This window comes from Molossus molossus, unplaced genomic scaffold, assembly GCF_014108415.1.
Source record: "Molossus molossus isolate mMolMol1 unplaced genomic scaffold, mMolMol1.p scaffold_m16_p_1, whole genome shotgun sequence".
Taxonomy (NCBI): Eukaryota; Metazoa; Chordata; class Mammalia; order Chiroptera; family Molossidae; genus Molossus; species Molossus molossus.
Genome location: NW_023425344.1, coordinates 212,803,085 through 212,816,532, shown reverse-complemented (window position 1 = coordinate 212,816,532; position 13,448 = coordinate 212,803,085). Strand labels below are relative to the sequence as shown.

Genomic DNA, 13,448 nt, shown 5'->3' with positions numbered 1-13,448 from the left:
ACACAAGATATGCTTTTGTCGTAGATGGAGAGAATGGGACTAACATTCTCATCTAAGTCACACCGCTGTTCTGCTAGGTTCTTGTTGGAGATGGGTCAGGAACCCAAGCCTGTTTGGGACATCATTGCTTCTTGGGGTTCTGATTTGATTGCTTCAAGTGATTACTCACAGGGTACATGACACGATGTGTTCAGAGCCAAATTAAAACCAAGAAGTCGTTGCTATTTCAAGATTTTGCTTTCCATTGGACAGTTTCTACCTCCTTTCTGCCATCTCAGAAACACCACAACAAGACAGAACCTCCATAACCCAGAGAAAATGATAGCTTCTGTTCTCCACCTTATATCAGCAAGACTAAAGAGACTTCTAAATTACAAGGAAGAGCAAACACAAATGCCCCAGGGAGTGGTCAGAGCCGGCTTCCTATCTTGGAGCTGATGTCCATCACTGAACAAGTTGATTCTGAACCTCTACTTCTAATCATCCCTGTTGCTCCTCAGCAGGTATTTTTTTAGGTCAAGCTGTGTATAGAACATTTTACCTGGTTCTTAGAGATAATTTTAGAAGTCTAGGATGTATAGATAACATGAATAATTATGGGTATGCGGATAGACATGGGTTGATGTATGTACACCTATTTCCTAGCTCTGACAACTCAGAAGACCTACATTCAGGGACACCCTATTAACAGTAAACACACAGCCAGAAGTTGGTTTCTAAGTCCCATTCTCCAGTGAAAGGAAATTGGGACCCTTGGAGAGATGACTAATTCTAGGAGTCGGGCAGGGAAAGTAGAAAATGAGCCCAGAGCATTTTGTAATGCCAGGAAGTAAAGGAGCACTCCACAGATGAAGAATGGGAATACTCCGAAGGAACTCAGAAGTCCATCTCCCAACTGCGAAAGATGAAATAATTTGAGCAAAAGAATAAACAATCCAGGTTTGATCATAATCAAAAGTATAAAATAAATATACATGAGTCCATACTGATATAGATAAAGGATTGAATAAATAAAGGGAGGAAAAGAGAAAAATCTTCCTTTCAGAAGAATTCCAAATCATATGTGCAGACAGCCTCCCTCCAGAAGGTAAAGCTTAACAACACCCCATGCCCAAACCTGGAGTGTGGGCTGGATTTAGTGACCTGCTTCCAAAGATCAAAGTGTGAAAAAGAGAAACATCTGTAACAAAAATAAAATAAAATATTTAAAGGTAAAAAAAACAAACGAACAACAAAGTGTGAGAAGGGAAGAAAGACAGTGGAAAACCGGGCAAACACTGCTTTAACCGGGTGATCACGGTTAACGTCATCAATAATAAGTCATGTCAGTAGCATAAAATGGCTGATGTAACATGATGAGGACACTGCACCTCTGTGGCGGTCTTCCCCAAAACACATAACCCCAATATAACCAGGAGAAAAAACATCTGACAAACCCAGGTTTGAGGGACGTCCTACAAAATACTTCACCAGCACTTCTCAAAACTGTCAAGGTCACGAGAAACAAGAAAAGACTGCAACACTCACAGACCCTGGGCAGTTAAAGAGACATGATGACTACGTGGGATCCTGGAACAGAGGGGCCTTGGGACGCAACTGGTGTAATCCGAACGAGGTCTGCAGTGTGGTTAATCGTAACTGCTACCGTTAATATCTTGACTTTGACAAATGCCCAAGGGGTATATAAAATATTAACCCTAAAGGAAACTGGATGAAGAGCATATGGGAGCTCTGTGAATTCTTTTTTTTAACTTTTCTGTAAATATAAAATCATTCCAAACTTAAGAGTTTATTTAAAGAGAGAGAGAGAGAACACAGTCTCTGACATCAGGCGGCTTCTGCAGGTGGAGAGTCAAAGCATTCCCACGTGAGAACGTTAAGTATTAGGGCAACTGTGCATGGCTGCTGCTGACGAGCTTGGACAGTACAAGTTCAAGGACAGCGTAGATGCCTATGATCTACCAGCTAAGACAGCAGGAACCAATCAGAGTGCCCCAGATAGAGGAACAGCCCGTCACAGGCTTGAAAGCTGTCAGCACTAAGCGAAGGGCCAGAACAAGCGTCACTGAAATGGAGTACTCGGCTGGGGTAGGGCTGGCAATGGAATCTGAGGTCCCAGTGCAAAATGAAAATGTAGGGCCCCTTGGTCAAAAAGCGGAAAATATGGCTTTTTCCTTTCTTACGCTCTTTTTCTCTGTGTAGCTCTTTCTCCGTGTGTCTCTCTCTCCCTCTCCATACCACGGCATTTTTTGCTATTTAGTGCCTGCTCCCTTGGACTCGGAATACTTGCTGGGTGAATGCAGGTCCCCACAGACACTAGCAACCCCACCCTGAGACCCCAACCCCCCATTCCAGCACCCAGGACATGAGCCGCCTGTGCATGCTCCGTTATCTCATCAGAAGTCACTTACAAAGAAAAGTTTAAGAGATAAAAGCATTAAGAATTGCCAGGTGGTGCCTGTGTAACCCCCACCTTCGGTGTGCGTGGTGTGGTGACGGTGGTGGCGGGGTCCTTCTGAGCACAGTGCGCTGGTTGCGGGTCCGTGAAGCTGACCTGGGTTGCGGATTCATGGACAATAAATCAGGATAGGAAGGGACTTAGCCTGTGGAGAATCCTGAAGTTTTCATCTATAACAGTGGACAGAGGCCAGAGGTGACTGAGGAGACATAACAAAATTGGATTTTAGTGACTACTCTGATGGAAAGTGCATCGTGGATTTGGTAGGAGGCATTGTTGGCAGCTTTGCCGGTTAGGAATGCAACAGGCAGCCTTGGGGAGGAGAGGGAGGAAGTGAGCATAATATAACACTTTGCTTTCCTTGAGGCAAACTATTAGACAGTGTTAACAGCTCTAATTCAGAACAGATGTATCAACCCAAACACCATATTCTAATGTTCATTTCTAGTTAGTGGATTTGTCTAAAAGGACCCTTGTCAATATAGCATTTTCTTTTTAGGAGCCTCTTTTATAGAATTAGAAATGAGCTCAATGCGTGTTCCATATGCACTCTGATTGTTACTGCCAAGGCATTTAAAATCTGTTTCCAATTTTTTCCTCCAGGAAGTTCTCAAACTGGTGTGAACACTTTCTTCCCAGGTACCTCCAGGTCATCAGTCACTCGATGTAAACCAGGAGCCAACTGCCCCAGTTCACACAGTGGCATCAGTAGACAGCTGTCCCCTCTGTCTGTCACCGAAGATTCTTCTGCTCCTATTCTTGAACTTCAGAGCCGAGGATCCTCTGGAGTTTGTGGACGCAGAGTTGAGAGGCAGAACAGATCAGGTATGCTGGTGACCTGCTCTTAACTAACGTGCATCCAGGTAACCTCTAACCAGCCGCGGAAGATCTCACCATTGTCACAGAACATAGAGATGGTACACGGATGCTTAGGAGTGGGAAGGAGAAGGTTTATCAAGAAGGAGGAGAAGGAAGAAGGGAAATGTATAGATATAGATAGTTCCCAGCTTAGGATGATTTGACTTAGAATTTTTTTTTACTTTAAGATAGTGTAAAAGTAGCCCTAGCCGGTTTGGCACAGCAGTTAGAGCCTCTTCCTGCAGACCAAAGGATCGAGGGTTCAATTCCGGCCAAGGGCACGTACTTCAGTTGCAGTTCAGTCCCCGGCCCTGGTCTGGGTTGTGCAGGAGGCAACTGATCTATGTGTCTCTCTCACATCGATGTTTCTCTCTCCCTTCCACTCTATCTGAAAATCAATGGGAAAAACTAGCCTTGGGTGAGGATTTTTTAAAGAAAAGGATATTGTGAAAGCGATGTGCATTCAGTAGAAACTGTATTTCAAATTTTGATCTTTTCTGGGCTAGTGATATGTCGTGCGATACTCTTGTGATGCTAGACAGTGGCAGCAACCACAGCTCCCAGTCAGCCATGCGATCAGGAGGCTCAACAACCTACACTCGAGAGTGTAGTGCTAAATGCATTACAATATTTCAACTTACAATGAGTTTTTTGGGACATAACCCAATTGTAAGTCAAGGAGCATGATTTGGTCAGCCTCTTAGTGATGCACAGTGTAGCAGAGAAACTGAACACCAAACCTATTGTTGAAGGGCCCAACACATAGTTAAACGATGGCATCTAATGAATGGCATTTATACGGTAACTTGTTTTCTCATATTCAAGGTGTCAAAAACCAGGATATTTTATCTCAGCCCTGGGGTTCAGCAACAGTGTGCCCATTCTGAAAAGGATAGAAACACCAGTAAAGTCATAGAATCTGCTCTCGTCCTCGTCGGGACTGCCAGTCCGTGGAGTGCCTATAATTCCCCCAATTTTACACTTTCTTCAGCTTCTTCACTTGCCCGCCTAATGTGCATTTACTGACCAGTCAAGACCTTCAGCCTTTCCTCTCATCTACCTGACCACTCACCAACTCCTGGGTTACCTGAATTGCTAGATAAATCTCATAACTATATCTATGAGTTTCCCAATAAATGTATCATCTTTAATGCAGCTGACTCCACTAAGCTGCTGCCCAGTACTGTGAATTTGTTATGGTGGTCATCTTTTTGCCATCCCCAGGGAGTGCTCTCCAGCCCCGAGTCCGAACTGACGTCTTCTCGTCAGCTGACCACACTCCACCTTCCCCGAGGAGCGGAGGCCCTGTGTGCTAACCGATGCTTTCCTCTCGGCCTCCGGACCTCTGTCCTCTTGCTGCCCGTCACCATCCCTGTGGGGCCACCTTTGACTTGTGTTTCCTACCACTGGGACGTTGACTCTTTTCCGGTGTCCAGGATCACCTCCTCTCTGTCTCTGCCACTGGCGTTTTCCATTTCTCCTTCCACATTTGTTCTTTCAGCTCAGCTGGCAACACATCAAGATGTCCTGCAGCCTGAAAAACAATAACAGCAGCAAAATACTCCATCCAAAGTCACTGGGCAGTAAAAAAAAAAAAAAGGAAAAGAGAGAGAAAAAGAAAAAGAACAAAAGTGAAAAAACCCAGAACTTCGAGAAAACCAGCTTTAAAAAAAAAGCAGAGGCACGACAACGTGGGGATCACGGTTGGGAGGGTAACAGTGTAGAGGGGACATGAAAGCCTCTTCTGGGGTCCTACTAATTTGAGAAGAGGGTTTTTTTATATGAGGAAAGATATTTTTCAAAAAGTGACAATATTTTTAAATACTATAAACCCCAATACCAAAACTACTTTAAAAAGTGATAAAAATGACATCTTTAATCTTCAGAGACTTTTAATTGACTTTAATACATTTCAGTGATATCGCTATCACCCCACTCCTCTGCAGAGCAGAATGCCCAATTAATTAAGTATGCTGGTTAATAAAGACTCGCCATGTCTATCACATACAGATCGTAAGTTTCAAAGGCTCTAGCACTAGAGATCACCTGGGACATGTTACTCTTTCTGTGATGTTCATGAGGCCCTTGGGGATATTCCAGGGCACCAAAGAAAAACAAGAAAAGAAGAAGAATCCGAAGAGCAGCTCAGCAGACTTTCGTGAATGGTGTGGTACTTAGCCTCAAAATGAATCCATGATACAGATATTCCCACTGTTTGCCAGATAAAGAAGGTAGGCCTGGACTGGCCCTGGCCGGTTTGGCTCAGCGGTTAGACCGTCGGCCTGCGGTCCGGAGAGACCTGGGTTCGGTTCCCGCTAAGGGCACGTACCTTGGTTGCAGTTTGTCCCCGGCCCTGGTTGGGTCGTGTGGGTGGCAACCACTCGATGTGTCGCTTTCACGTTGATGTTTCTCTCTCTCTCTCCCTCTCACTCTATCTGAACAAAATATCGAAAAATGTCCTCGGGTGAGGATAAAAAAAAAAAAAAAGAAAGTAGGCCTGGACTAAACCATATTCGCGGGGCCATACAATGGCAAGGCCAGGACTTACATGCAGGTTTCCAAATTCCAGTGACTTCTACCTTCAATTTGTATTGCTCCAATCAAAGTTCATAAACATGGACGGAGTTCCTGGTAAATCAACCTTAGTGACATATATATCCACTATAAATCTAAGCAGGACTCTATAAAAATCATGTTTAAAATAGACAAATAAGTGAGCTCTGGACACTCTATCTTTCCACGGTACCTGCAGATGGTAACTCGGAAGAGTTGGCAACAATGAAATCTAGTTAGCAGAGAAGAATGGGCCAGTACGATGGCAGGATTGAGGTCACTGTTGTCAAGGCAGGTGACAGTGAGGCAGGTATCAGCTGAAAGGGATCCTTAGACTCTTTGAGAATTGTGTCTTCTTTAGGATAGTCCTTGAGAATAATGTGCTCTGAAGTGTGATCTCTTAAGTGTCACTTCTCTTAAACTTCACACAAGACTGTCATTCCCGCCAGGAAACAGAACTTTTCCTCCGACCCATTTCTGAAACTGCCAGTGCTCGAACAGAACACTCAGACCTGAGTCTCAGACAGAGTGAGTGTTCAGCATGGAAAGCCTGGACCCAAGGCCACACTGGCTTGGATTCAGCCTTGAACAACCTAAAACTGATTCTCAGGTTTTTCCTCTATAAGATGGGAATGACAACACCTACTTAATTGGGTAGGTTTTTGTTCCCTTCCCAGTCTCTCGCTACAGGAGTCTCCTATTCTACCCTCTTACTCATTTTAAGTTTTTCACCTCTACCCTCTGCATAAGCCACATGATCTGAGAGGGAATTTGAAGAATTGTTTTCAAGAGTAGGTGCTGACTGTACACGGTCAGGGCAGCTGGCTGACTCACACTTCCAGACTCAGCTCAGTGCCACTCAGCACGGAAACGTCTCCCGATCATCTCCCACTCCCCGTCACAAGTGCTGGTCCTCTGCCTCCATGTGTACTTGTGTCTGCTTTTCCCTATCACACGGTGCTGGATGTGTTTTCTGGTTTCCTACCAGGCCATGGACTCAGTCTTGCATCTCTGAACCCCTGGGACCCAACTAGCTAACCAGCTCCTGGTAGTCTCCACAGGATTTGGTTTCCATCTTCCGGAGGCCTGGGCCCTGAGAATCCGGTACTGTGTGTAAGGCGTGGAAGCCACGTGGCAGCTGCGGTGTTCGGTACTCGGTTTCTATTCCCCAATGAAGAATTTGCTTTCCAGGCTTGCCAACCTCTCTCTCCAAATGATGATATCAGAAAGCCTTCGCCGGGTGGAAGTTTTTATCCCAGTTGGGCAGTCACCCCTGGCTTATTAAGCCACAGGGACACATTCCACAGGACAGTCGGCAGGTTCTGGAGAGGTAAGGTGAGAAACCCATCCACTGCACCTGGACCACGCTCTGCGCCAGGATAAACCTTGTGCTTAAGGGAGGTGCCTGGAGACACAAGGGAATCTGGCAGGTAATTCTGCCTCCCTTCTCCCAGGATTCCACCACCGGAGAGCTCAGCACAGGGACTCGGGGGACCCCTTCTCCCATTTAACTTCCTAACAGGTACTTAAATTTATTGTGTTGTACTTGTTTTCCCTATCATGGAAGAAGGCTTTTATGATTGTCACTTTATGGAGCTTTGATTATGTTAGTGTGAAAAAATATGCTACTAAGTTTTTTTAATCCTCACCAGAGGGTATTTTCCCACTGATTTTCAGATAGAGTGGGAGAAAAGGAAGAAGGGAGGGAGGGAGGGAGGGAGAGAGAGAGAGAGAGAGAGAGAGAGAGAGGGAGAGAGAGATATCGATGTGAGAGACATATCGACTGGTTGCCTCCCGCATGACCCCGACCAGAACTGGGGATCAAACCTGCAACTGAGGTACATGCCCTTGGCTGGACTTGAACCTGAGACTCTGGTCCACAGGTTGATGCTCTAACCACTGGGAAAACTGGCCAGAGCTGCCACTAAATATTTTTAGTAAGTGTAAAAATATAAAGTAGAACTCACTGTACTCCCAGAACTAAATTAAAGAGTAATTTGTCCTGAGGTAGGGAATGACTTCGTGTGTGCAAGTCTTTTTTTTTTAATATGTTTGTATTGATTTTTGAGAGAGAGAAGAAGGGAGAGAGCGATAGAAACTTTGACATGAGAGAGAAACAGCTGCTTCCTGCACGCCCCCTACTTGGGATCAAGCCCCAAACCCAGGCATGTGCTCCAACCAGGAATTGAACTGGGACTTCTCAGTTCATGGGATGACACTCAATCCACGGAGCCACACTGTTTGGACTACTTAAGTCTTTTCTTTGTTCTTAGACACATTGCTTTTCAATGTAATAGTCATCTTTGTTGCAGTTGAAAAAAAAAACAAAAAACCTCAGTGGAATATAACAACAAATACTTTTTCTTGCTCACTTTTCACATCAACAGATACAAAGGTGCTTTGACTGGGTTCTGCTTGTTTTCCCACATAGGCCAAAGAGAAGCAACTATTGGGGATGTACCATTCTGGGGACAGAGAAAAAACGCGAGAGAGCTGGTGACGCCTCTTTTATTTATTTATTTATGTATTTATTTATTTATTTATTTATTTATTTTTTATCCTCACCCGAGGACACTTTTCCATTTTTTGTACAGATAGAGTGGGAGGGAGAGGAAGAGAGAGAGAGAGAAATATCGACGTGAAAGGGACACATTGAGTGGCTGCCACCCGCACGACCAACCAGGGCCGGGGACAAACTGCAACCGAGGTACGTGCCCTTCGCGGGAACCGAACCCGGGTCTCTCCGGACCGCAGGCCGACGCTCTAACCGCTGAGCCAAACCAGCCAGGGCTGGTGACGCCTCTTAAAGCTCCTCTGGGAGGTGTTACATCTTCTCATGTTTGATTAGACAAAGCAGGTCACGTGGCCAAGGCCGAAGTCCTAGGGCCTGAAAGGTGTAACACTCTTAACAAGGAAGTTGGTAGGGTTCACTGGGGAACAGCACAGCATCCACCAAGTTCAAGAACACTACCGTGGCCTGGATGGAAGTCCAGATACACGCTGCACCTTACAGACCACAGGTTCTAGACAGAATGCGGGCCAGCCTTCTTAGTCTCTTCAAATGACGGTAGAAAAGAAAACCACTGGTGATTCTGCTGCCTGCCTCTTTGAATGCTGTTTCATAACTCGACTCCCACACATTTGTATTCCTTTCCTGTTGCAGGGGATGACAGCACACAGACGCACCCTGAGAACAGCAGCCAAGAAAACAGAATCAAGGCTCGCTGCCTGTCCTGCACGTCCATGGTTCTGAAGGCCGTCTGGGGACTCTTGATCATCTTGTCAGTGTCATCGTCTTGGGTTGGAACCACACAGATTGTAAAAATTACTTATAAGAACTTCTACTGTCCATTTTTCATGACTTGGTTTTCAACAAACTGGAACATTATGTTTTTCCCAGTTTATTATTCTGGTCATCTGGCCACTGCTCAAGAAAAGCAATCACCAATGAAAAAATTCAGGTAGGTTTTATGTTAAAAGGCAATAGGAGGTATTCTAAAACTACTTCATGCAAATATGTATATTTTCTTCTCTTTGGAATGTGAGCTGAGTTGACTTGGGGTGTGTGGAAAGACAGGTTCTAAGGTCAGTAATGAACAGTAGGAAACAGAATAATTCCTCCCCTAAAAAAAAAAAAAATCATTGTGTGTCTACAACATGCCTGGCGCTGTATTAGTGCTTTTGTATTATCTTACCTTATTTAATTATCACTGGTGGTAACACCCACCTTTTACAGTGGTGTTATTATCCCCATTTTAACACAAGTGGAAACAGATTTAGAAAGGTTAAATGACTTGTCCAAGGTCACACACTTATAACTAGTGGAACCCAGATTTCTATCCAGACCTATTTATCTCTGAAACTCATGTTTTAAAAGAATTCCCAGTGTTTCAAGCCCAGAAAGATTTTTTTTTTTTTAACTGTATTAATAAGATTGTTACAAAAACATTTGCTCAATGTTCTGGACACTGTGGTGCCTGAGCAAATGAAATGACCCGATTCCGTGCAAAGGAAAGTTTGGCCCTGAAATACTTTGAAAGATACCATTCTTGGCTGGCTGGGAGCACGTCTGTTGGTTTGCAAGCTACGAACTTGATAGCACCAAGGTTCTAGTGGTTGCTCCGTGCTGAACCTGGCGTCTGCGGCCACACCTCGGAGAGCTCAGGAAGCTGGCAGACCACTGTCATCCAGCCTGCACACACTCAAGGAAGGCAGAAGCAGTTCAGGTCAAAGTTCCTTTGCTAAGGGACAGCTTCTCAGAAAGGAAAAGCCCAGAGCTAAGGAATAACTTCCAAGACAGTCACTCCGATCACCAAACAAAAGCAGTAGGCAGGCCCTCCACGGAAGGCAGTGGGGGGGGAGGGGCAGTTCCTTACACTAGCTTATTGCTCCTCTGCCGAGTGGCAGTCAGTGTGCCTTGCAGGGGCCCAAACAACCTTCCTTTCTTGCCCCTGCCCCTAATGAAAAGAAGGAATGGCTATTATAATCGGTGCATTAAAAGACTATTCTTGCCCTGGCTGGTTTGGCTCAGCAGTTGGAGCGTCGGCCTACGGATCAGAGAGTCCCAGGTTCAGTTCCTGCTAAGGGCACGTACCTCGGTTGCAGTTTGTCCCCGGCCCCTGTTGGGGTCGTGTGGGTGGCAGCCAGTTGATGTGTCTCTCTCTCTCTTCCTCCCTTTCTCCCTCCCGCTGTATCTGAAGATAAATGCAGAAATGTCCTTGGGTGAGGATTAAAAAAAAAAGGCTATTCTTAAAAACTTAACAATTGTAAAGGGTATATCTTCAACTTCTATTTTCTATCACCAGCTTAGAATTGCCTGGAAATGTGAAAGACACACAGTGAGCTCATTTCCCGTGTGTGCCCATGAAAATTCAATTATAATAAAAGAAAGAGAACAATTTAAAAAGAAATATGCTCTGGTTTGGAGGAAAGAAAAAAGCCTTATACCTATTTGTGATTATTAAAGAGATTCTATGTTTGATTCCCATTAAAATAAACATGATCTTGGGACAGAAGTTCTTTTATTTTCTTTATTGATTTTAAAGAGAGAGGAAGGGAGAAGGAGATAGAGGTAGAAACACTGATGAGAGAGAACATCGATTGGCCACCTCCTGACTCCCCCCGGCCCCCCACTGGGGACTGGGCCCACAACCGGGGCATGTGCCGTGACCAGGAATCAAACCAGCGACCTCTTGGTGCATGGGTCCACGCTCAACCACTGAACCACACTGGCCAGGCAGCAGTTCTTTTAACTATAATAATATTTAACTATAATAGCATCTGATAAACGATTGCAGAGGACATGATTATCAGACTAAAATTCTCCTTGCTGACAATACCTGCGTGCACCCATGGTGGGGACGCTGCTGGAGAAGACACGCTGCTGAGAGAGGGTGCCTCTCCACCCCAGAGCAAGCCTCGTGGGTTCACTTACCGTAACACATTTACAAGAGGCGTCTGCTGACAGAAAATGTTTTGGCAATAAGCTTCATCTTGACAACCTCTCTCATGTTGGACTAACTCTGAATTTAGCAAAATCTGTGATTTGACAAGACACTTCCACCTGCTTGTGTAAGTGGAGTGAAGTTGGCCATGTCTAAAACCAAATCAAAGCGCTTCTGTTGTCAAGCAGGGGAAATTGTTTTTAATGGGACTATTTTGCAGGGCCTCCTCCAGACGAGAGGTAAACACTGTCAGAAAATTTTGAGATCCTTGATCTCTTTTTCGCTTTACACTCGTTAACACTGTCTGCCAAGAAGCACTCCCAAAACTCTCAGGGCAGAAGAAGGGAAATAAAGTTAGTGTGTAAGACCGGGAACAGAATTGTCCCACAGCACCAGACCCCTGACTAGTTTCTTCTTTTCTCTTGAGTGGCATGAAAGCATTTCCAGGTGTTTTTCTTATCACTAACCTCGAAAGAAGTTTTAGTTGAGTATCAAATCTAGATGGTAACAACTGTTCATTTAGAAGTCGTTTTGATCTTTTAATCATTCCATTTATATACTATCATGAGAATTGAATCGCCTCAGGTGAATTTAAAATTTAGGAAGAAAAAAATTATATACTATATGGTTCGAACAGGGATATTTTCTTCAGGAGGAAAAAAAGTCTCTAGAAAGCGTGAAACTAGAGCCAGAGATCTATCTATCTGTCTGTCCAGCACCCATGAAATGACATCCAGAAGAGGGTCAATAGCTAGCAGCTGCTATGCCAGTGGTGACCATAACTAAATGACCAGTGCCCCCCAACTTCTAAGCTTCAGCCCATTTCCACCTGTCAATGCCACTTGTCTTGAGATTCTGATCCCATCCATCCCAAGGAGAGGCCCACTGTTATTCGCTTCTCTGTAGAAATAGACTGTTTTTTTAATTTCTTTTTTTTGTTGTTGTTAACTTTTTTTTTATTATTTATTTTTTTGTTACAGATATTTCTCCTTTTTTACCCCATTGGTATCCCCCTCCCCAACCCACCCCCGCCCCATCCCCGGCTTTGTTGTCCATGTCCATTGGTCATGCATACATGCATATAAGTTCTGTGGTTTAGCTCCTCCCACCCACCACCCCCTCTTCTGAGGGATGTCAGTCTGTACCCTACTTCCATGTTTCTGGGTCTACCGTATTCCTCAGACTGTTATGTTCATTATATTCCATATATAAGTGAGATCATGTGGTATTTGTCTTTTTCTGCTTGGTTTATTTCACTTAGGATAATACTTTCCAGGGCCCTCCATGTCGTCTCAAAGGATAAGAGATCTTTCTTTCTTACAGCTGCATAGTACTCCATTGTGTATATGTACCACTGCTTTTTTATCCATTCGTCTACTGATGGACACTTGGGCTGTTTCCAGATCTTAGCTATTGTAAATAGTGCTGCTACAAACATGGGGGTACATATATTCTTTCTGATTGGTGTTTCAGGCTTCTTAGGGTATATTCCTAGAAGCGGGATCACTGGGTCAAATGGAAGTTCAGGTTCTACACAGGTGACCTGGTGTCTGAAAGGAGAGCATTTAAATTCCCTCAGCAGTGCTTTGCATGGGGGGCTGCCCTGGACCACAGGCCTGTGCTGGTCTTCCCGGGGGGTTAGAACATCACGTGTGTGCGTACTGAGTCTCTGCTTGAGAGCACTCAACCCAGCCAGGCCTGGGCTCTGGGAAGGAAGCACCCGCACTGGATAGGGCCTGGGATCAGAAAAGAAAGTCTTCCATCAGAAATGGGTTTGTGTGGCTCTCCATGAATGTATATTTAAAAGGCACTGAGTAGTTGTAGATGTCAGGACTAACCTCTCACTCTGAACTCCAGCTCTGCCTGGCAGACTGCCACAGATCAGACCCCCTGGAAACCCAGAGCACGCGCCGTGTGCCAGGGCGCTCTGCGGGCAGCTGATCCCCAGCGTCTCCGCGGGCAGGGGTTTGAGTGAGGCCACCCATTTCCCTGTGTGTGAGCACGGGCCATTTCCGCTCCCTTTACGGAGGCTTTGCCTTTGGGTTGTTTAGTTCCTCCACTCAGGTTTTGTCTCTTTGAAGGTAAAGTTTACCTTTGGGAAATCACGTCTTCATTTTACGAAAAATCCTTCCCAC

At 45.0% G+C, this 13,448-nt stretch overlaps 1 protein-coding gene across 2 annotated transcripts in view; it reads left to right on the top strand.

The window, feature by feature from the left end:
* The window catches only part of SLC35F4 (solute carrier family 35 member F4), a 208,093-nt gene that overhangs the window by 177,706 nt on the left and 16,939 nt on the right, over positions 1-13,448 (top strand). For both annotated transcript variants that reach the window (XM_036275796.1, XM_036275805.1), the window contains exons 2-3: positions 3,098-3,283; positions 9,033-9,330. In XM_036275796.1, the coding sequence (XP_036131689.1) occupies positions 3,098-3,283; positions 9,033-9,330 (484 nt within the window). The remainder of the gene's footprint in view (positions 1-3,097; positions 3,284-9,032; positions 9,331-13,448) is intronic.